The 26,250-nt window shown below is 33.1% G+C and overlaps 1 protein-coding gene across 1 annotated transcript; it reads right to left on the reverse strand.

Annotated features, from left to right (window-relative positions):
• Positions 1–1,220: 1,220 nt before the first annotated feature.
• Positions 1,221–26,250, reverse strand: LOC148298405 (scavenger receptor class B member 1-like; the record flags this gene model as incomplete). The annotated part of the gene is made up of 10 exons (XM_088276893.1): positions 1,221–2,528; positions 3,904–4,046; positions 5,089–5,214; positions 5,997–6,118; positions 7,696–7,862; positions 8,933–9,159; positions 10,340–10,546; positions 12,283–12,421; positions 23,106–23,266; positions 26,159–26,250. Coding segments are annotated over 10 exons (1,535 nt in total), but the record flags the coding sequence as incomplete, so codon positions are not given.

Below are 26,250 nucleotides of genomic sequence, written 5' to 3' on the forward strand. Positions count from 1 at the left end.
CATATAAAAATGCAATCATTACCTACCCTACCTTACTAGCACTTAAGTAGTACCAGCTTACCTTACTCCCTGCACGCCAATGCCTGAAGCAGAGGGATCATTTTGAAATACTATACATTTATTGGAGCAAATCCAGGTATTATGTTCGTTATTAAATTATTATTTTTAAAAAAAGTCACAAACTAACCGTCACGTGCTTCCACCACAGTACTCATTTTTCACAATTTTTTTTGTGAAATTCTCTTCTACATTCATACATCTCTTCATACATACACACCAATTTTTCTGACATGTTTTCGGTCTTCGGTCTTCCTGCCGGTTCGCCATATGCATTAGTGAAGAGATTCGTATGTGCGTATAAGATCCGGATAAATACACTGACGTCATTATAACATAAGTAATTACCATGTCATATCCTCATATCAATAAAAGCAATTGATATTTCTCAATTTTTTCACCTTTTTTATAGATTTATAAAAATATACTACTTATCCTACCTTAAAACCTTTACAAAAATATTTCTATATATCCATCGGATGTGTATTTACATGTTATCTTTTAATTATTTTACAATTTATTTAAAATATATTTAAAACCAGCACGATAGTGAAGACAAGAATATTTAAATTTAATTTAAATACTTTATAAATTTAATTAACTTTGTTTTCACCACTTTTTTTATTAATAAAATTCAACCTACAGGTTTCAACAATACATTGTTACAATCATCATCAGGGTTTATTTTAAATAAAAAACATTAAAAAAACTCTCACCAAAAACTTCCACACACTCCATATAATAAATCCCTTACCGCACCCCAATGGTGCATAGGGCACTGCTTCATATAAACGCAGTGTTATCTCGATCGATTACACATGAAGGAAAGGTGATCAGCCCTCCACTTCAGGTACCAGTCCAGTGTAATATTGAATAAATATTAGAGTGAAAAAATCACATATATTTATTAAACCCCCCAGGGAATCGAACCCGGGACCTCCAGAACGGTAGGCGAGCATGCTGACCATTACACTACGGAGGCGGACTCACTCTCCATAAAAATGCTAAATGTTGATGATTGACGATGACAATGTATTGTTGAAACCAGTAGGTTGAATTGTATTAATAAAAAAAGTGGTGAAAACAATTAATTTTATAAAGATATTATAAAATGTGCCACAAAGTATCTGCGGAAAACTTTCAAGAAATTAATTAAAATTCACCATGAAAAAATCAATTAAATTATTTGATTTAAAAAACGGCAAACATGAAAAGCGCAAACAAAGCATGATTCCTTTTTCAGAGCAGGATTACCGATATCAAGCGTTGACGTCACTTCACGACGACTGTCCCAAAATAATAAATACAATTTTGTTTACGTTTTGTATCGCTTATTACTATCTACATACAACGCTCATCGCTCCCAAATTAGTCCGTTATATCGTGGTTTTATTAGCCAAGTAAAATTTTAATTACACGGATAGATGTTACCACAAAGTGTCTGCCGAATCAATGAATGAAAGGTTGGATTATTAGCGCCTCCGTAGTGTAATAATCAGCACGCTCGGCTACCGTTCTGGAGGTTCCGGATTCGATTCCCAGGGGATAGGTCGAAAATTAAGATGACGTCTTTATCGATTTGTGTCTCGTGTTTTGTTTTTTAAATACTGAATAAAATTCTAAGAAAATGGGAAAATTTTCTATTTCATAATATTTCAGCTTAAGATAGACGAATCTTTGAAACATAAATATTGCCCGGAGAATTTTGCAATTTTTGTAAAATCGACTAACATGGATCTGGCGGATTTTGAAAGTAGGCGACACATATCACTCACTCCTTTCAAGAACGGCATAATTCAAAAATCGTAAATTTTCAGTTGTGCATGTTTTCAGAATGTCCAGAAAATGTACTATATCCCAGCAAAAGCGGCATATTTTTAACTTAATATTTACCCGCTACAGGGCAGAAAGTGTTGTTTTTACATTTTGATAAAAAGATATTGTTCAATGATTTTTTTTAATGTACTAATTATTTTTTGAATAGAGAAAAAAACATCCAGTTTTTAACTAAAAAGATCTGTTGCACAGTAAAAAGTTGATATTTATTTTTAATACATTGTATTATATTTTTAAACTTTAAAAACATTTCTGAAACATCCTGAATTTTTTTGTTGATTTATGACGTTCTTGAAAGGAGTGAGCGATATGTATATACTATTACGTAAAAATTGGTAGATGTCCCCTTTTGAGGACAGAAATTAATGGTCAGTTTAGGTATAGATCCTATTTGGTATAAGTCTTCATTTGAATTTCATGATTTGGAACGGTTTCAGGACGTATACCGAGGTTCCGCTGATCGTGAATGTCTCTTTTCAGTTCACTAGCGATGGTTGGGTGTGGAGCCCATCTCGTACCCATTGTTAACTTCTCCCTTCTTGCCATTGGCGGCCTTCCCGTTGGCGTCTTGGCTCTTGGCGTTGGCAAGGTAGTTGGACCCCTCGAGATGCAGCGTACTCTGTCGGTGAGATGATCTGCAAAGCACGAGAGACTCGTCAATACAACACAATAAATATTAATAATTAATTTAAAAAAAATTAGACCGTTATCCGCACCCCAATGGTGCATAGGGCACTGTGTCATATAAACGCAGTGTTATCTTGATCGTTTTACGCATGAAGGAAAAGTGATCAGCCCTCCGCTTCAGGTACCAGTCCATGGTAATATTGAATAAATATTACAGTGAAAAAATCACTTATATTTATTTTACCCCCCTTGGGAATCGAACCCAGGACCTCCAGAAAGGTAGCCGAGCGTGCTGACCATTACACTACGGAGGCGGACGAATTCATATAATTTATATTTGAAGCACTAACTTTGTGATTTTCCATTTAATAATAAAAATGTAACTTTCTTTTAAAATCACCATAAATATTTAATTATAACTTAATTAAAATATCTACCGGTTTCGAAGCTAACCGTTTCTTTATCAAGACTGATTAATACTCTTTATAAAGTCAAGTCAGTCTTGATAAAGAAGCGGTTAGCTTCGAAACCGGTAGACATTATAATTAAGTTATAATTAAATATTTATAGTGATTTTAAAACAAAGTTGCATTTTAATTATTCAATTAATTGATAATAAAACCCTTACCCGCACCTCAATGGTGCATAGGGCACTGCTTCATATACACGCAGTGTTGTCTTGATCGTTTACACATGAAGGAAAGGTGATCAGCCCTCCGCTTCAGGTACCAGTCCAGGGTAAAATTGAATAAATATTATAGTAAAAAATATCACTTAAATAAATAAATAAATATAAAAAATATAAAAAATATTAAAACACAAATTAAAAAATATTCCAATCGGATTTTATATCTATTGGTGAGATGAAAAGAAGCTTTCATTGAGTAGAAACTCTTATATTAGTATGTGAGGTCCGAATCCTGGATTATAATCACATACATGAGAAACGCCAGAAAATACCATTTTCATTTTTATTATTTTAGCTCATAATTTGACCAGTTTATATATTTACAACATTTTGAGCGTGTCCAAATACTTGTTCACAAAATCTGGATTATCTCCAATTATGAGATTTATTTTCATATTATTTTTTGACATCTCATCAAAGATGAAGAAGAATATGGAAGTCTGGGAATTTACGGGGCTGACGACCGTCATAGGCTGGTTTTGGATAATTGGTAGTCATTAAAAAAATTTTTAAATAAAAAAGAGAAATATTTGTGTTTTTTTTTTATCATTTACACAAATATTCCAATTTCATACTATTTCTGTAAGCCTAGGCGGCTTATTATTAGAAATAGGTATCAAATTGTGGTAGAGTGGGTTCGAACCGAGGAACTCTGACTTAAGAGTCCGCGACACTAACGACGGGATCTGGTTTACCTGATCAGGCAGGTGACTGAGATTAGCAGCAGCAGGAGTCCGAATCCGATCAGGCTGTAGCTCAGAACTAATTTGGCGATGGGCGGCACCTTGGTAGCGAGCCTCATCAAGCTGGTCACTTCCTCCGGCAGTCCGTCGATACCCTGTAACGAGAAGAATAGCTTAGTCATCAAGACTAACGATAATACCAACTAATCAAAAGTGCTGAATCATAAAGTGGCTGTCATTGTGTAAGGTACTGCATGGACAAGAGCCAAGAGATCTGGTCCAACAGCTTAGGGATGAAACACGCCAAGGAACTGATCATGAGGTACTTGTGAAAATTCACCACAGAAGCTCTAAATCCACCCATGGTGGCCAACATTTTCAGTAGCCGGACCACATTTTGGAAATGTGATTCCCTACCGGGCCGCGTAAAACTAAATTTATTTTATTATTCAAAGCAAACAAGATATATATATATATATATATATATATATATATATATATATATATATATATATATATATATATATATATATATATATATATATATATATATATATATATATATATATATATATATATATATATATATATATATATATATATATATATGTATATATATATGTATATATATATGTATATATATATGTATATATATATGTATATATATATGTATATATATATATATATATATATATATATATATATATATATATATATATATATATATATATATATATATATATATATATATATATATATATATATATATATATATATATATATATATATATATATATGTACGAATATATATATATTTTCTATTTATAACCCTTATCCGCACCTAATGGTGCATAGGGCACTACATCAAATTGACGCAGTGTTATCTTGATCATCACTTACATGAAGGCAAGGTGATCACTCTTGCGCTTCAGGCACCAGTCCAGGGTAAAATTAAATAAATATTAGTGGGTAAAATCACAAATATTTACTATCAACACCCTGGGAATCGAGCCCGGGACCTCCAGCACAGTAGCTAAACACTCTAACCATTACACCACGGAGGCGGACAAATGGATACTAATATTATTAACATTTTTGTAAAAAAATAAATAAGTTTATCAATATAAATAATAATAGGTACGGGCTCAGAATTTTTGTATTCTTCAGTGTAGTTATCGAAGGTTAGGTGGAACTCACCTCCTGGAACCAAATGATGGGGAAAATGATGTCGGGGAAGTTGGCGACCTGCTTGATGTCGATGACCTGCGACACCGCCAAGTTGATCTGCACACGCGCTCTCGCCGACAGAGCAGTTCCCATTTCCTGAAATGTAATCATAATAAAAACAACTTATAATAATTCATTTGACAATACCACCCGAAGGCCATATCGCTTACTCCTTTCAAGAACGTCATAAATCAAAAATCGTCGATTTTCAGTTGTGTATGATTTTGGAATGCCCAGAAAATGTACTATATCCCAGCAAAAGCGGCATATTTTTAACTTAATTTTTATCCACTACAGGGTGTTGCCGCTTGGACAAAAAACAAAAGTATTTTTCAAATTTCTATTCAGGTTTGTATTTTTTTTAATAAGTACATTTGCATCTGAAACATGTATTCTTCTTAGAATTTTAGCCTACGAATGGTTATGCAGATTGGGAGGACGGTATCTTATCTCGGTCGCATATATTTGCTTATTGACCTCTTAATCCCGCATTCATTATTTTCCCGCAATCATAGTTTATTTTAATAGGTCCCTTTAAAAATGATAGAGGTTTCACTGTATATGGTATCAAACGTTTTGATCAATACTATGTTTTTGGTTGTTCGGGAGATATTGCGTTTTAGCAATAAACCCGCCAATGTATTTTTTTTATTTTCCGTACATAAAGTTTACATAAATAAATATAATTTACTAATTAATATGCATACGAGTAATATAAATTGTGTCTCTATAAGAGGGAGCTGAGTGTTCTTGTAAGGCTAAGTTTGTGTCCCCTGTATGGTTATTCTAAACTCTGAAAAGCTTATGAAGGATTTGTTAGATAAAAATGGTTTGAAAAGTGTAATTTGATTGGTCAAGATGGGAGTAAGTCCACTCACAGGTTGCACGTCAATGTAGAACTTATGTTTCTCTGGATCGGGAGGTGAGATTCCCTCGACAGCTGTCCTCAAACTGTCATCAGCTAGATAGAAATGTGGGAAGCTGATCATCACAGGCGAGTCTGAAAGAAAAATCCCACATAATTTTTATTTTAACCACTAACTTTGTGATTTTCCATTTTATAATTAAAATGATACTTTGTTTTAAAATCACTAACAAAGTTACATTTTAAAAAATCCCTTTTTTTTCAACACTAATGTGTAAAGGCAACTAGCCGTAACTCAAGTAGTGGCTGTTTGGCGTAACACAACTCATAGCATTTTCACAACTGGCCTCTATCATATACAATCACAGATTTTGCTCTATCTCTTTCCTTTACCGAGATATTCATTATCCAAATAGCCGCAAAATTGTATTGATTTGATACATGTTTTGGCAAAAACCATCATTTTAAGTTACCTATAAACACATTTATCTTAAAACTACTGTTGTTAACTTGCGCCTATTTGCATTTTAGAACAACTACATAGTAAAAAAACAAAGAAATTGTCTGATAGACGGCTCATACTTTTTTAAACCATTTATAATCAGCTTTAAAGACTGCCATGGGTAAGTGATTCTACATACTGATAGCAGGGGACAACAGTAAGGAATATGGGTATGTAGGTTGTCACCAACAATAGTCAGTGGTGACAACAATCAACAACATACCGCAATCGTGTATATACCCACATAGTCTGGCAACGTCATTCTAGAATAGCTCCTAGTAACTTAATAATACAATTCACCAAACCAATATGGAAGTCTGGGCATTTACAGGGCTTACTTAGCTGTCGTCATCAGACCTTCCGTTCCACTAGAAGAGGGTTCGGCATTTTTTATCCTAGCTTGGTTTATGGTAGCAATGTCCTTCACTGTTTTTTATCATGTATAACGTATGATCCTGCTTATGTTGCGGACAGCAGCATAAGCGGGATCAGACCCCCAGGAAGACCACCTAAACGATGGAAGGATAGCTGGTCTTCCACATCCCAGGAGTAGACCGGAGAATGACAGGACTTAGTCCTAGAAAAAGTAGAAGAAGAATGTATGATACCACTTGACCCCTCTTTTTAAGACTTCCACAGTTGTCTATTAGAGGTGACTCTCTTCCAGTGCAGGCCCGCCACTTTACTAATATCATCGAACCATACTGTCTAGGGCCTACCCACGCTTCCACGCTTCTAGGCCTCCAGTCAAGCACCTGCTTCGTCCAACTATCCTCAGACACACGTTTGACCTGCCACATGACCTGCCCAGTTCCACTGTTGTTCCGCAAAGTCTCCCCATGGTAGATGCAAATTTATTTTGTTAAAAACCATTTGATTTGTGTACACCCTCCCCTATACAATATGCTCCTACGAATGAATTTTTACTAAAATAAACTAATTTATTATTAGATTAAAACCAATATTTTTAGCTTTTCCACTTTTTTATTTGACCAGCGACCGGGTTTCGTCGTTACCCGGTCGCTGGTCAAATAAAAAAGTGGAAAAGCTAAAAATATTGGTTTTAATCTAATAATAAATTAAAAATGCAATTCCATCACGAAGTGTCAGTGGATAATATAAATCTATTAAAATAAACTAAATAATCTTGTCAGGGGCCTACCCACACTTCTGTGCCCTATTCTATGTACCCTTTGCGCCACGAGCTTACCATATTGACAGAGGGATACGTTGTTGAGTCCGCTAGGAGCGCAAGGAGGCCCGTGCGGACAAAAACACTGGTTGTCTGGGTTCGTGGCGGGGTCTGCGAACACATTGTCAGGCGGTGTGAACCGATAGCCCAGGATGTCTCCGTCCACCATGACTTCCTTCTCGAACCTGTAACATCATTTTGGTTTTATTATATCATCAATTTGTAATTTATGTTTTCTTAAATGTTCAAGTACTATCTACCCTCTGATTGCAAAGAGGTATACTTGTATCGTAGTCATACAAGAGAAAGTGACGTGATCATTGACTATTTGATATCTCAAAATGTTGTAAATGAAGGATATGAGTTAGATCGGCGCTCTTTATGGTTTTCCCATAATTTTTTCTTATCTTCTTCTTCTTTGGAAAGTTATTTCGGTCACAAAACTTAGCACAGTCTTCTTCTCCTAACCCTTATCCGCACCTAATGATGCAAAGGGTACTGCATCATATAAACGCAGTGTTATTTTGAGCACATCAAGGAAAGGTGATCAGCCCTCCGCCTCAGGTACCAGTCCAGGGTATATTGAATAAATATTAGAGTGAAAAAATCACTTATATTAAGTAGTCATACAGAAGATTGTGACCAAGTGCATTTTTTACAAAAAAGTGATCATTGACTGTTTGATATCTTACTAGCTTCATATTGCCCTGAAAAAAATTCCAAAGGATTTTAAAGTCGAAAGTATAGTAAATTGATTTGTTAAAAATGACTAACTAACTGTATTGATGTTTATTTTCTTGCCAAGCAAAAGTGACTTAAATGGCCCTCCTGAACATTTTACGCTTATGTAGTTGGTCATTTTCTCCTGACTACGATATGGTATCAAACGTTTTGATCAATATCACTTGTCCGTTTTTTGTTGATTGGAAGATATTGATTTGTAGTAATATGCCAATGCACTTATTTCTATTCTGTACATGAAGTTTAAATAAATAAATAAATAAAGACTTTGTGTTTTGATCCCCTCACATTTTTATCAACCAACTAGATTCGGCAACAACCTGTTGCCCTCTTCAGGGTTTAATTTCTGACCTAGTTGAAAACCCTGAAGAGGGCAACAGGTTGTTCCCGAAATTAGTTGGTTAAAAATGTGAGTGGATCAAAACACTTAGTCTTTTTATTTCTCAAAATAATAATATGTCAATATGATCCACAAAGTTAACGCTTTCAATATTCAACACTTAATAAAACTAGCCTGAGTGGCAGCAGTCTGCAGAGGTCCTTGTCGAATATTCTGATTGTGGTGTTCTTGGTGATGTGCGGCGGGAAGATGGAACCGTCTGAGCCGTCAATCCTGGAGCAGGCGTCTCCCGTGTAGTGGATCAGCTTCTTATGCCCGTTGAAGGTGTCCACGAGCCCGAACTTGGTGATGTCGCTGGCCCCAGTGAACACGCTGATCTGGTCATTAGACGTGCCATTTTTCTGCAAGGGAATTGAAACAGAACTTAATACAAGATCATTAGATGTGCCATTTTTCTGCAAAGGAATTGTTACAGAATTTAGAAAATATTTGATCATTGGATGAGCTATTTTTCTGCAAGGTAATTGGAACAGAACTTAAGACAAGATCATTAGACGTGCCATTTTTGTGCAAAGGAATCGTTACAAAACTAAGACAATATCTGATCATTGGATGTGCTATTTTTCTGCAAGGGAATTGAAACAGAACTTAAGACCAGATTATTAGACGTGCCATTTTTCTGCAAAGGAATCGTTACAGAACTAAGACAAGATCTGGTCATTGGATGTGCTATTTTTCTGCAAGGGGATTGGAACAAAACCCAAGACAAGATTATTGGCATAAGAATCATTACAGAACTAAGACAAGATCTGATCATTGGATGTGCCATTTTTCAGCAAGGGGATTGGAACAAATCTTAAGACAAGATCATTGACAAAGGAATCATTACAGATTGAAGACAAGATGTAATCATTGAACATGAAATTTTTCTGCAAAGGAATTATTCCAGAATCAAGACAAGATCTGATCATTGAATGTGCCATTTTTCTTCAAAGAAATCGTTACAAAACAAGGATAAGATCTCATCATTGGACGTGCCATTTTTCTGAAAGGGAATTGCACAGCAGTTAAGATAAGGGTGATGCTGATGGAGTCAGGAACTTGATAGGGCTGTGAAATATTCATAATAAAATAAAAACTTGTGTCAGACCCATCATGACGTATGGAATCGAAAGTAGAGCGGAACCGTTGGCACAAAAAACGCGGTTAGAATGTCAGAAATGAAGACTCTAAGAACCATATCTGGCAAGAGTCTTCGAGATAGAATAAAAAACGCCAGGATCAGGGAAATATGCGAGATGGAAGACGTCGTTAGGTGGGGAAGGCAACGAAGCAGACAATGGTATGCGCATGTGAGGAGAATAGAACCATCCAGTCTCCTCCACATCGCACTGTACGGCCAACCCGTACATGGTAGACGACTCCCAGGCGACCCCCAAAGAGATGGATCGATAGCTGGGAATCGACATCTCAGGAGGATAATCCTTCCTAAAAATAGGCCACCAGACCTACACCAAGAAGAAAAATAAAAAGAAGATTTAGTTAGTTCAGTTAGTCAGCTAGAGAGAACAGTGTACTAACCCCATAGAGCAGGCCGAACTCCTCGTAAGGCAGCTTTTGTTCCTTGGGCACCACATCCTTGGCCAGTTTCAGCAGTGGATCCTCGTACCCCCACAGCAGCTGGCCCACGGACACTTCCACGAAGGGCTTGATCTTCAAGATGTCCATGATGGAAGCCATGGCCAGCCTCAGGAAGCGAGCTGCGTGCTTGGACTGCGATGTAGCGCTCTGCAAAGACAAGTCACAAGGCATATTTTTTAAGAAACTGAGTCAGTGTTTGATAATGTCATAATAAGACGAAACGCTTAACATATCGTAGTCAAACAGGAGAAAGGGACCAATTGCATTGTTTTACAAAAACGTGATCATTACCTATTTGATATCTTACTAGCTTAATATTGCCCTGAAAAACATCCTAAAGGATTTAAAACATGAAAGTATAATATATTGACTTGGTTAAAATCACTAACTTCATTCATGTTTATTTTCTTGCCAAGCAATAGTGACTTAATTGGCCCTCCTGAACATTTAACGTTTTGGTAGTTGGTCACTTTCTCCTGTACGACTACGATATTATCATATATCGCTTAAGCTTTCAAGAAAGTCATGAATCAAATATCGTAAATTTTCACTAGTGCATGTTTTTGGAATGCCCAGAAAATGCACTGTATCCCAGCAAAAGGGGCATATTTTTAACTTAATATTTACCCGCTACAGGGCAGAAAGTGTTGTTTTTCATTTTGAAGAAAATGCATTAATTTTATTTTTAAATATACTAAATATTTTTCAAATAGACAAAAAACATTCAGGTTCAAGATCTTTTGCACAGTAAGTGGCTTGATTTTTAATACATTGTATTATATTTTTTAACTTTAAAACTTTAAAACATTCTCCTGAAAAATCAAGTTTTTCTATTTTTAACGTTGAAAGGAGTGAGCGATATATGCAAATAAAAGTAGAATTCAATCCAATAACCGTGTTTAATTTTGGAAATACACATCATTCTTCAGTAATTCCTTCTCTGTCCAAGCAGCCAGACTATGGCATGAATTACCTCTCCGCGTAAACAAATGCACCTTCTCTAATAACTTGCAAGAAACGTCCGAGACATTACTATCTATCATTAGAATCCTAACTGTCCATCAAACCTCCTCCCTCTACCTCCTTCCCTAAACTCCCTTCTTCCTTTGCTCTCCTTATTATCATCTTTTGTAATATAAGTTTATTTGAACGTCAATTTGTAATTTATGTTTTCTGAATGTTCAAGTACTATCTACCCTCTGATTGCAAACAGCTATATATGGTATCAAATGTTTTGATCAATATCACTAGTCTGTTTTTGGTTGGTTGGAAGATATTGCTTTTTAGCAATAAGCCCGCCAATGTACTTATTTCTATTTTGCACATGAAAAAAAAAACTTAAATTACAAATTGATGATAATAAGAAAGGCAAAGGAAAAAGGGAGTTTAAAGAAGGAGGTAGGGGGAAAAACTAAGGGAGGAAGTTTGATGAACAGTTAAAATTCTAACGATGGCTGGTAATTTACAACATTTTCAATGGTAATTTGAAAATGGTATTTTCTGGCGTTTCTCATGTGTGTGATTATAATCCAGGAGTCGGACCTCACATACTAATATAAGAGTTTCTGCTTAGTAAAAAGCTTCTTTACATCTCACCAATAGATGTCTCTAGTGAAGTTCTAGTGATTCTAGAACAAGGTTTTTAAATTGGTTCATATATATATAGAACTTCCAAGAATTTGAGTAGTGTGGTTGTCAATAATGGGTAGAATTGGTGAATGTTACACGTGTGTAAAGTGATCACTTAAACCAGCCTATGACGGTCGTAAGCCCTGTCAATGCCCAGACTTCCATATTCTTCTTCATCTTTGATGAGATGTCAAAAAATAATATGGAGAAATATTAGTGAGGGAGCAACATATAAGGAACGGAGGTATACTCACGAGCATAGGAATATTAGGGACCACTACAACGTCATCTTCAGAGCCAGCAGACGAAGTGTCGAAGATGTACGTCTTCTTTTGATGGTAGGAAAGGGTTCCGTTGTCATGCCAGGTGAGATTAACTTTCTCCCACGTTTCTCTGAAAAATGCAAAAAATATATCATTAAAGCAATCAGTGGGTTAAATTTATATGCCTTAACTTATGTGGCGAATGTGAGAGGGAAAACAGAACGAAGATGACCGAAAAAGACTTGGCACGATCAGATCCATCAGAACCTAAAATCAGGCGGTGTCAAAAGTCTGCGTAATCGGAGGGCATGGACTAGATGTATGGATGTGAAGGAGGCGAGGAGTGTATGTCAGGACAGAAGAATGTGGCGTTCCATCCTTTCTACCTAGCCCTGCAGAAAAACGGCGTGATGGTAGTAGTAATAGTAGTTGTAGTAGTAGTTAACTTATATTTAAAATTGTACAGATGTGTCCCTTAAAGAAAAAATAAAGAGCTCACGCATTCGTGGTAGCCTGGCTGTAACAGGCATCAATAGTTACAAGTTACAGGCTACAAGAACAAAGGCAATTGAGATGGTATAGGCACATAGGACGCAGAGAACCTGATCATATTGTGAACCAGGCAATCGCCATGGATCTTCCTCGAAAAACATCTAGAGGAAGACCAAAGAATTCAAGGATGCTGCAGAAAGATAACATGATACGAAGGCATGGCCTAGGTGACGTTGTCCATGACAGAAGGACCTACAGCCTGAGGACGAGGAGAGCTGACCACAACAGTCTACAATGACGATAAGTTCAGATGGAGCTAGGAAGAAGATGAATAGCAAATACTTGGATACAATCAATATATTGTCCATTATGAGCACAGTACTCTTGACCACTATCCATACAAAATAATACATTTCAAAGTCAACCACGAGTCTTCTGCCGACCTTCCATCAAAAGGTATTCAACCTTGTCCCAACAAAATTCCAATATCACCACCACTCGTCCACACATTAAAACAGTGTTCCTCAAACGTTTTCTGTGCAAGGTACACCTGCCAAATTAAGAAATTTTAGAGGTACACCAAAGATGAAAACAACGTTTATTTAATATTGATTATATATTAAAATTAATTAAATGCGAATTACACAAAATCTAAGCCTGCTGAATCAGAGCATAGGCGATACAATTTTGGAGTAATTGTTGATAAGGCTTATCTCATTTATTCGTTGATCGTCCACAGGCGTTTATTATTTTTTTTATTGTAATAGCAGTTAGAGTCGAAAATTCCAATTCGCACAAGTAAGTCGTGGTAAATGGTAAAAGAATCAGAAAAAGAATACACGATTTACAAACAACGAAGGTTAGATAGTCCCAAAAATCAACAGTAAATATGGGAGTCCAACACTTCAATATATCGTTCCGAACATTTTTAATTTGTTGCAGACGGAGGTTAGAGGTCAAAATAAAATATGGAACAAAGGCAAAATAAAGGAATGGGTAAATTATCAAGAGTTAATTCTATGAAAATTGTAAAATAGCTAATATTAATAATTTTCTCTCTCTTTTTGTGTGTACATTAGGTTTATAATGGATAAAAACAATAAAAAATGTACCTATGTAAAAAGAAATCCACCGACAAGACACACAAGGTGGCTAGGTGGGTGTCTGAATTTTGTTTTATTTTTAATATGCTTATATTTGTTCTTTAAATATAAATATATCAAAAATATCTGAGTAAAAAGCTTCTTTTCATCTCACCAATATATGTCTCTAGTGAAGTTCTAGTGATTCAAGAATATTGTTTGAAAATTGGATCATATATATATACAACTTCCAAGAATTTGATTAGTGTGGTTGTCAATAATGGGCAGAATTAATGAATGTTACACGTGTGTAAAGTGATCACTGAAACCAGCCTATGACGGTCGTCAGCCCCGTAAATGCCCAGACTTCCATATTCTTCTTCAACTTCGATGAGATGTCAAAAAATAGTATGAAAATAACTCCTGTAATTGGAGATAATATAGATTTTGTGAACAAGTATTTGGACACACTCAAAATGTTGTACAAATATCTATTTATGTAGATAAAAAAAAAATAATTGCAATAGCACGCTTTGAATGCATTGGATATTCATATTTTTTTTGGACATCTCATCAAAGATGAAGAAGAATATGGAAGTCTGGGCATTTACGGGGCTTACGACCGTCATAGGCTGGTTTAAGTGATCACTTTACACACGTGTAACATTCACCAATGCTACCCATTATTGACAACCACACTACTCAAATTCTTGGAAGTTCTATATATATGAACCAATTTAGAAACCTTGTTCATGAATCACTAGAACTTCACTAGAGACATCTATTGGTGAGATGTAAAGAAGCTTTTTACTAAGCAGAAACTCTTATATTATTATCATTGGATATTCATTTTTTATATGCAGCCAAAAATATGCTAGCTGTGTTTCGGAAAATTTCAGTTTTAATGTCTCAGTTTTAAGCTCCACAATTTTCTCGTTTATCGTTAAGTGACTTTTTCTGCGGCACACCAAGTAATCACCACGGCACACCAGTGTGCCGCGGCACACAGTTTGCGAAACACTGCAACAAAACATCCATACATTAATACACATGTTTATTTAATATGTTTACCGTCCACTTGTGTTTTCGTGAGTGGAAAAATCACTCACGCGACCTTTTTGCGTCAAATTTGTGTAGCCGAATCCAAATTCAAGGCCGAAATAATACCTGTCGAAATGTACTAGTGATATTTTAAAATATTCATATTTACTGTGTGAGTAATTACATATTATCATATTGTTATAGCGATGGATTCGTGTTATGAATGATGCCAGTGTGTAACTATGAGATGTAAAAATTATATATATATATATATATATATATATATATATATATATATATATATATATATATATATATATATATATATATATATATATATATATATATATATATATATATATATATATATATATATATATATATATATATATATATATATATATATATATATATATATATATATATATATATATATATATATATATATATATATATATATATATATATATATATATATATATATATATATATATATATATATATATATATATATATATATATATATATATATATATATATAAATATATATATATATGTATATATCTGTCCGCCTCCGTAGTGTAATGGTCAGCACGCTTGGCTACCGTTCTGGAGGTCCCGGGTTCGATTCCCAGGGGGGTCAAATAAATATTAGTGATTTTTCACTGTAATATTTATTCAATATTGCCCTGGACTGGTACCTGAAGCGGAGGGCTGATCACCTTTCCTTCATGCGTAAACGATCAAGATCAAGACGCAGTGCGCTATGCACCATTGGGGTATATATATATATATATATATATATATATATATATATATATATATATATATATATATATATATATATAATATATATATACATATATATATATATATATATATAAATATATATAAATATATATATATATATATATATATATATTATATATATATATATATATATATATATATATATATATATATATATATATATATATATATATATATATATATATATATATATATATATATATATATATATATATATATATATATATATATATATAAATATATATAAATATATATATTAAGAAAATATATATAGAAAACAGCTAAAAGTCTGTACATAATTGGGTTCCTGCTCGCCAGGATGAGATGGATATCTGTAGGGAGGGGAATGACGAAAAATCGACGAACGTTTCAATACATTGTGGATTTAGTAGGTCGCTATGTGTTATATCACAATGAGGTATACTTTCAACCGAGTGGCTGAGGTTTTTCTGTGTATATAGTTCTCATACTACGATTGCGTACTAGCTAATTTAATACCAGCACAACGATATACACTCGGGTCTGTTTTTATGCGAATATTTTTTATGCGATTTTGAAGTTATGCGATTTTCAAATGTAATGGTACCTATCCCTTATTTTAGTATGTACTTCAAGTCTTTTAATATGCGAATTCACATATAAAAATATAAAATTTAGACTAGTAGGCTACAACCGTTATAGTGTGATTCACTGGCACAAAGTTATGCTCAAATCTTACGTCGTATTCAAGAGATGCTGTATAGGGAAAAATAGAAAAAACACTTAATTTGAATTGAACATTTATCTCAAAAACGATTTTCCATTTCGCTCACTCCTTTCAACAACGTCATAAACCGAAATACTAGATTTTTCAGTTTTTAAAGTTTGAGAATATAATGAAATGTATTCACTAATTAAAAATTTTACAGTGCAACAGATCTTTTTAGGTAAAACCTGAAGAGTTTTTCTTCATTTGAATAATATTTAGTATATTTAAAAAAAAATAGTTAAAAAATACCTTTTCTTCAAAATGCAAAAACTACACTTTCTGCCCTGTAGCGGGTAAATATTGAGTTAAAAATACGCCTCTTTTATGGGTTATTTTTATATTTCTCATGTTATGTATGTTTAAAAAAAATAATTAAAAAATACATTTTCTTCAAAATGCAAAAACTACACTTTCTGCCTTGTAGCGGGTAAATATTAAGTTAAAAATATGCCGCTTTTGCTGGGATATAGTACATTTTCTGAGCATTCCGAAAACATGCACAACTGAAAATCGATGATTTTTATATATGACGTTGAAAGGAGTGAGCAATATGTGGATATTTAATTAAGGAAAAAGCACTTCTTTTTTAATTTTATGATTTTTTTATGAGCTTTTTTTGAGCGATTTTTGGTACATTCTATAATATTGTTTAAACCCACATAACTTATATTAAAATATAAATTATGCTATAATTGAAATCAGTTTTGAATTAATATTAGTTTTGTATGTAGTTCAAGTATTTTTTAAGCGACTCCCCGTGGAACGTATCTATCGCATAAAAAGAGACCCAAGTGTGCTAACAATTTTTGAAAATAAAATAATAAAAATGTGATCTGTTGGTATCTGAAAATGATATAAGGTGGGCTTGGTGGATCTGTACTGATATTATTTTTTTTGACATATCACCATTAGATGTCTCTAGTGTAATTCTAGTTATTCAAGCACTTTGTTTAAACCATATATTAATTAAACCATATACATATCGCTCACTCCTCTCAAGAACGTCATAAATCAAAAATCGTCAATTTTCAGTTGTGCATGTTTTCGAAATGCCCAGAAAATGTACTATATCCCAGTAAAAGCGGCATATTTTTAACTTAATATTTACCCGCTACAGGGCAGAAAGTGTTGTTTTTGCATTTCGAAGAAAAGATATTGTTTATTATTTTTTTTTAATGTACTAAATATTTTTCCAGTGGAGAAAAAACATTCAGGTTTTACATAAAAAGATTTGTTGCACAGTAAAAAGTTCAATAAGTATTTATTTATATTTAAGGCTTGATATTTATTTTTAATACATTGCTCCATATTTTTAAAATTTTAAAACGATCTCCTGAAAAATCAAGTTTTTTTATGACCTTGTTGAAAGGAGTGAGCGATACATAGAATTTCCAAGAAGTTGAATAGCGTGATTGTCAATCATGGGTAGAATTGGTGAATGTTAAACGTGTATAAAGCGATCACTTAAACACTTTTGACGGTCGAAAGCCCCGTAAAAGCTCATACTTCCATATTCTTCTTCATCTGTATTGAGATGTCAAAAAATAAAATGCAAAATAACTCCTATAATTGGAGATGATCCAGACTTGTGAACAAGTATTTGGACACATTCAAAATGTTATATTGAAGCGTTCACATACAAATAAGGATCGCTTGTCGCTTAGTCGCCAGTGCAGACAGCTGATGGCATTGACCTCAGAATCACAATTTCTCCATAGAACATGGGTCGGAAGAGTATGGCTCCGGAGCCGTACGAGGTTTTTTGACCTTCTAAGTGCGACTCCGGTACAAATATCGACTCAACGTATTCAATTGTTGGGTAATATATCCATAATAAAACAAGGTTCTTGTTGGATTGAATTGTACATTTATTTAAGTATATCTCAACATTTTGAGTGTGTCCAAATACTTGTTCACAAAATCTGGATTATCTCCAATTACAGGAGTTATTTTCATATTATTGTTTGACATCTCATCAAAGATGAAGAAGAATATGGACGTCTGGGCATTTACGGGGCTGACGACCGTCATAGTGAAGTTCTAGTAATTCAAGTGGTTATCAATAATGGGTTGAATTGGTGAATGTTACACGTGTGTAAAGTGATCACTGAAACCAGCCTATGACGGTCGTCAGCCCCGTAAAAGCCCAGACTTCCATATTCTTCTTCATCTTTGATGAGATGTCAAAAAATAAAATGAATATAGTCTTTATTCAGTATGAAATCAAGTTTTGTTGAGTGTAAACTTATTGTTTCTTGAAATCTCAACATAGATGAAGAAGAATATGGGAGTTTGGGAATTTACGGGACTTACGACCATTAAAGGTTGGTTTAAGTCTCGTTTGTCACCACTTTACACACGTGTAACATTTACCAATTATACACGTTATTGACAACCACACTACTCAAATTCTTGGAAGTTCTATGTACATATATGGTTCAATTTTGAAACATAGTGCTTGAATCCCTAGAATTTCACTAGAGACATCTATTGGTGAGATGAAAAGAAGCTTTTTATCGAGCAGAAACTATTTTATTAGTATGTGAGATCCGAATCCTGGATTATAATAACATACACGAGAAACGTCAGAAAATATCTTTTTCATTTTTATTATTTTAGCTTATAATTTAACCAGTTAATTTATTCACAACGTTTTGAGTGTGTCCAAATACTTGTTCACAAATCTGGATTATTTACAATTATAGGAGGTCTTTTTCATATTATTTTTTGACATCTCATCAAAGATGAAGAAGAATATATGGAAGTCTTTGCCCAGACTCAGAAAAATGGAATCTATAAAAATAACTCCTATAGTTGGAGATAATCAAGATCTGTGAATTTGGACATACTCAAAATTTTGTAAGTAGTACTAGAATTTCAAACAGATTTGACTTTTAAGTATTTTTTTAGTAGTTGTAATGTGCATATTAGACGTTATATTAAAAGTTTGTCGACCACTGGTGTGCCAAGATATACTGCACTTGATGTGCGACTGATTGTGACTGCAAATACTCGTATAATACAAATATTGCTCACTCCTTTCAACAACGTCACATGTCAAAAATCGTCAATTTTCAGTTGTGCATGTTTTCGGAATGCCCAGAAAATGTACTATATCCCAGTAAAAGTGACATATTTTTAACTTAATATTTACCTGCTACAGGGTAGAAAGTGTTGTTTTTGGATTTTAAAGAAAAGGTATTGTTTTATTGTTGTAAATGGAGAAAAAACATTCAGGTTTCACCTAAAAAGATCTGTTGCACAGTAAAAAGTTCAATAAATGGCTTGAGATTTATTTTTAATATATTTCATTATATTTTTAAACTTTAAAAACGATCTCCTAAAAAATCTAGTTTTTTGATATATGACGTTGTCGAAAGGAGTGAGCGATATATGATGTTATTTTTATTAAACGAATGTGTGGTAAAACGAAGTACGATAGATGTTCGAATAGTGATATAAGGAAAGGACGCAAGTCTGAGATAAGCATTATCAAAGTGCATAGGGCAATTCATGGAATGGCTCAGTTGGGGGTTGAAATCTCCCATGTATAAATTTTAATTCAATAATTTTAGTATATCCACCTCCGTAGTGTAATGGCCAGCACGCTAGGCTACCGTTCTGGAGGTCCCGGGTTCGATTCCTGGGGAGGTCAAATAAATTTAAGTGATTTTTTCACTGTTATATTTATTTAATACACCCTGGACTGATACCTGAAGCGGAGGGCTGCTCAACTTTCCTCGTGTGTTGACGATCAAGATAACACTGCGTTTATATGATGCAGTGCCCTATGCACCATTGGTGTGTGGATAAGGGTTTGAATGGATTTATAAATTCTAATATAATAAGAGCACTTATTCCATATTTTTTGGAATCTTAAAAATATTATTATGTATAATTTTTCCTTTTCATTTTCATAATTTAAATCGTTAAATGTCTGAAAATATTTATTTTGGACAAAACAGTAAACAAGACAGCGTGACAACTAGACTGTTCAGCTTTCGTTTGATTCAATTTCTGGCCTCTCCCTTATTGGATAGTTCCATTCAGTCGCTGCCTGGCGGCGCGTTGGGACGGACATGTCGCCTATGACTCAGCTGGCGGCGAGTTGGTACTCGCTGCGAGCTGCGTACTACGATTTCCATACAAACATAAACTGAGGTATTATGTTACCCCCCTTCGGATTAACTGTATTTTTTTAATGATCAGTACAGGAACGGTTAAGATATGAATTGAATTTTTCCATTTCTGTTTTATTTTTATTATTAATATGTATAGTTGTTATCACGATCTCTCAGAACGAAACAATATCTCTGCTTATTACGTCACAATATGTCATGGGATACAGAACCAGCGCAATAACAGTGTCTGTGGGAATTTTCTACACAATTTATGGCCATTATACACCAAGAATATCACATGTACCTACTCGCTTCTTATACAGCTAACTAAACGAGAATTCTTAGCTGCGATATTTGAACTTAAATACTTTCGTTTTTGCCCATGAGAAACTTGGAAAAATACTGCTGAAACTATAATATACCATTTACAACATTTTGAGTGTGTCCAAATACTTGTTCACAAAATCTGGATTATCTCCAATTACAGGAGTTATTTTCATATTATTTTTTGACATCTCATCAAAGATGAAGAAAAATATGGAAGTCTGGGCATTTACGGGGCTGACGACCGTCATCGGCTGGTTTAAGTGATCACTTTACACACGTGTAACATTCACCAATTCTATTCGATTAATATTTACCCGCTACAGGACAGAAAGTGATGTTTTTGCATATAAAAAATAAATATAAAGCCACTTATTGAACTTTTTACTGTGCAACAGATTTTTTTAGGTAAAATCTGAAGGTTTTTTCTCCATTTGAAAAATATTTAGTATATTCAAAAAAATAATCAAACAATGCCTTTTCTACAAAATACAAAAACAACACTTTCTGCCTTGTAGCGGGTAAATATTAAGTTCAAAATATGCCGCTTTTGCTGGGACAAGGTACATTTTATGGGCATTCCAAAAACATGCACAACTGAAAATTGACGATTTTTGATATTTGACGTTCTTGAAAGGAGTGAGCGATATGTTGCTCAGTAAAAAGTTCAGTAAGTGCCTTGATATTTATTTTTAATAGATTGTATTATATTTTTAAACCGTAAAAACGTTTTCCTGAAAAATCAAGTTTTTTTATTTTTATTTTTGGTTTTTCCCAGCATTATTTTTGCTCATGCAAATACTGATAAGTTTGATTGTATTAAAGAATTGAAAAAGCGGTATAATTTTCCCATTATACTGCTCAAACTGTTTGCCATATTAAAAAGTAAATATTATTGAAACGGCAATCTACAATAAACTGCTTCGTTCTCCGTAGTAAGCAATACCTTTGTGCCTGGTATGCGTAATACTTGCCTGATAATTCTATAGACTAGAAAAACCGGTTACAGTAATCGATTCATTATCAACAATTAAATATATTGTGTGTGTATTTTCCTTTATATCAATATTCTCCATAGCATAATTTATTTATTTATTTATTTAAACTTCATGTACAGAATCGATCGAGAAGAGATCGTTTTTAAAGTTTAAAAATATAATCAAATGTATTAAAAATAAATATCAAGCCACTTATTGAACTTTTTACTGTGCAACAGATCTTTTAAGGTAAATCCTGAATGTTTTTTCTCCATTAGAAAAATATTTAGTATATTTCAAAAAATAATTAAACAAAACCATTTCTTCAAAATGCAAAAACAACACTTTCTGCCCTGTAGCGGGTAAATATTAAGTTAAAATATGCCGCTTTTGCTGGGATATAGCACATATTCTGGGCATTTTGAAAACATAACAGCACAACTGAAAATCGACGATTTTTTTTATATATGACGTTTTTGAAAGAAGTGAGCGATTTCTCTCCATCTATGTAAATTGAGATATGGAAAAAAACATACAAATTATAATATTTCCTAAGTAATCGCAAGAAAACGAGATTTTTCTCGTGATTTCTTAATGCGCTGGTACATAGCGATGACCAAGTTATTATAACGTTATAATAAACATTATATTCACGTTAAAAAAAGCAAATCAAGTCAGAATAATATGAGATTATTATGTTAATACTAATAATATATGTAATTATAATACTTCCTACTAGCTTCAACCTTCGTGTTGCAAAGAATAATCATCTCCGTATCTTTTACGCTAGTGACTCCATTTTCTACGTTTATAAATTATTTATTAAAAATGCCGCCATAGAATGCCTGCATTGCATTTATTCTCGTATACTACTGTGAAACATGGCACTTTACAAGGGCCCAGAGCAGCCGTGTACTAAACTTTGAGAATAGGTGTCTGTGACAAATTTTAGGCTTACTTCTTGAATGTTTTTCGCAGAAACTTTGTGGCACATTTTACAAACTTTATTAAATTAAACAATTTTGTTTTAACCACTTATTTATTATGAGTACACTCTTTAACCTACCGGTTTCAACAAAAACCTTGTCATCATCAGGGTTTATCAAATTCTAAAACATTAAAATACTCAATTACATTCCCTTACCAAAACTTCTGTGGAGTTTGTGGAAGTTTTGATAAGGGTTAGTCATTGAAAAGAAGGTTTAGTCAGAAGACTTACCTGTACATATATGGTCCCAGTTCATCCAGAATCGGCTTGGAGCCGTTGTTGAGGAATTCGTCCGCATTGGTGACATTGTACACGTAGACACTAATGACTGGAGTGACAGGAGGCTTCGCCCACAGTTTGAAGGTCTGTGAGCTCGTTCGGAGTACCAATTCCTGCAAAGAAATTGAACAGAAAAATGTAAAGAAACGCGTTAGATAAAGAAGAATATGGAAGCATTTACGGGGCTTACGACCGTCATAGGCTGGTTATTAGGTACTTTTAACAGATCATAAGCCCTTTGAATACCCAGACGTCAATATCCTTTATTGGATTTATTTTATATGTATGAGTTCCAAAGTCCATTTCAACAAAATGCAGGAAAAAAGACTGGCTCGATTTGATTTTCAAGAGAAGCCTCTTTACCAATAGATGTCTCTAGTGAAATTCTAGTGATTCAAGCACTATGTTTCGAAATTGAACCATATATATATGTATTTATATATATATATATATATATATATATATATATATATATATATATATATATATATATACATATATATATATATATATATATATATATATATATATATATATATATATATATATATATATATATATATATATATATACATATATATATATATATATATATATATATATATATATATATATATATATATATATATATATATATATATATATATATATATATATATATATATATATATATATATATATATATATATATATATATATATATATATATATATATATATATATATATATATATATATATACATATATATATATATATATATATATATATATATATATATATATATATATATATATATATATATATATATATATATATATATATATATATATATATATATATATATATATATATATATATATATATATATATATATATATATATATATATATATATATATATATATATATATATATATATATATATATATATATGTATAATATAGAAGTTCTACGCATTTGAGTAGTGTGGTTGTCGAATATGCGTAAAATTGGTGAATGTTATACAGTTTCCGCTTAATAAAAACTTTCCTCATCCCACCGTAGATGACTACTGTGAACTCGCGCATACTGTGTTACGAGTTTGATCAATATGGTATATCTATAAGTTTCGAAGATTTGAGTAGTAGTGGTTTTCAATCATGGGTAGAATGGTGAACGTTACTCGTGTGTAAAGTGATCACCCAACCAGCCTTTAACAGATCATAATCCCTGTAAATACCAAGACTCCCAGATGCTTCTTCATCTTCGTTAAGATATTATTTTATTTATTTATTTAAGAATTATAATGAATAATAATCAAACTATATTAATTAGTTCTGAAGAATGTATGATTTGAATAATCGCATACGTGTGAGACCTTGTTTAGTCGAAATGCCTAATTTTGGATTCATTTCCTTCCGGTATGGAAACGGATGATCGATACAACGTCGCAATTGTTTACTTCCGGTTATGCATACGTAGTTCCTACCGAAACATCACAATGGGTCACTCATATTTTACAGTTTAATTTTAAAACGTGAGTCATTCGTTTACAATAAAATTATTTTGGATCATCGAAGCTACAATTAATACTTCGTATTAAAAAAAAACAGATATTAATTTAATATAATTTGAAGAAATATTATAAAAAACTTGTTTTCGTGATATAAATTTATGAAAATTAGTAACAATACATATATATATATACATATATGTGTATTGAAATAGTAAATAACCAGCTAAATTCAACTTCAAGTTTACCTTTAAAAATATTCCCATTGTGATTCGTTTGTCTTCTTCCTCTCTTTCAAAATTTTATTTTTGTACGATTGTCAGACCGTTATAATTTTTATTTTATTTTAATAACCTGATGTTGGAATTATTATTCCGAAACCGGTAGTCACGAATTAGTGTGTATAAAAGTGTTATTACACAAAGTGAACGATGAATGTGTATATACATATATACACATACATATATACATACATATATCCATGGAATTGGCAAAGGAAGGATGAAAGCATAGTGAACACTGTTGAAATGCGCTCCGTCAAACTAATGTGTGGAAAATCATTATATGTATGACAAAATTGAAACGAAGGTAATTAGAAAATAATGTAAGGCTAAACTGGGGGTAATTGAGAAGATTAAGTAGAGTCCATTAAGGTGGTTTGGATATGTGGAGCGAATGGATAGCGAGAGAATGACTAAGAAAGTGTATGTGGCGAATGTGAGCGGGAGACTTGGCACGATCAGATTAATCTGAATCGTGGTGTAATGGTTAGCGTGTTTAGCTTCCCGAGGTTCCGGGTTCAATTCCCAGGGTAGGGGAATCAAACATAACTGATTTTACAGTCTATTATTTATTTGATAAAACCCTGGACTGGTACCTGAGGTGGAGGGCTGATCACCTTTCCTTCGTAGAATTAACGATCAAAAGAACACTGCGTCAATACGACGTAGTGCAATGCACCATTTGGAGCGGATAAGGATTAGAAAAAGAACAAGTATATTTTTTTATAACAGGTTAGTAGGCGCGGATTTTTTTTTATAGGGTCATGGTAACATAAAGTTTGGATACAATTCGCTCACTCCTTTCAAGAACGTCATAAATCAAAAACCGTCAATTTTCAGTTGTGCATGTTTTCGGAATGCACAGAAAATGTACTATATCCCAGCAAAAGCGGCATATTTTAACTTAATATTTACCCGCTACAGGGCAGAAAGTGTTATTTTTGCATTTTGAAGAAAAGGTATTGTTTAATATATTTTTTTTAAAGATACTAAATATTTTTCAAATGGAGAAAAAACCTTCAGGTTTTACCTAAAAAGATCTATTGCACAGTAAAAAGTTCAATAACTGGCTTGATATTTATTTTTACTATTAATACATTGTGTTATTTTTTTAAACTTTAAAAACGTTCTCCTGAAAAATCAAGTTTTTTGATTTATGACGTTCTTGGAAGGAGTGAGCGAATTGTGTTATGTATGATTTACTATGATCCTAATAAAGCCATAATACTTACATGATCAATGAATAATCGGACCCACGTCGAGAAAAATATTGCTATGACAAGTCCAAGAAGAAGAAGAATTATTGACGTCACTATCACGAACC

Source organism: Brachycentrus maculatus, unplaced genomic scaffold, assembly GCF_059751285.1.
Source record: "Brachycentrus maculatus isolate JH-2025_06_01 unplaced genomic scaffold, ASM5975128v1 h1tg002095l, whole genome shotgun sequence".
Taxonomy (NCBI): domain Eukaryota; kingdom Metazoa; phylum Arthropoda; class Insecta; order Trichoptera; family Brachycentridae; genus Brachycentrus; species Brachycentrus maculatus.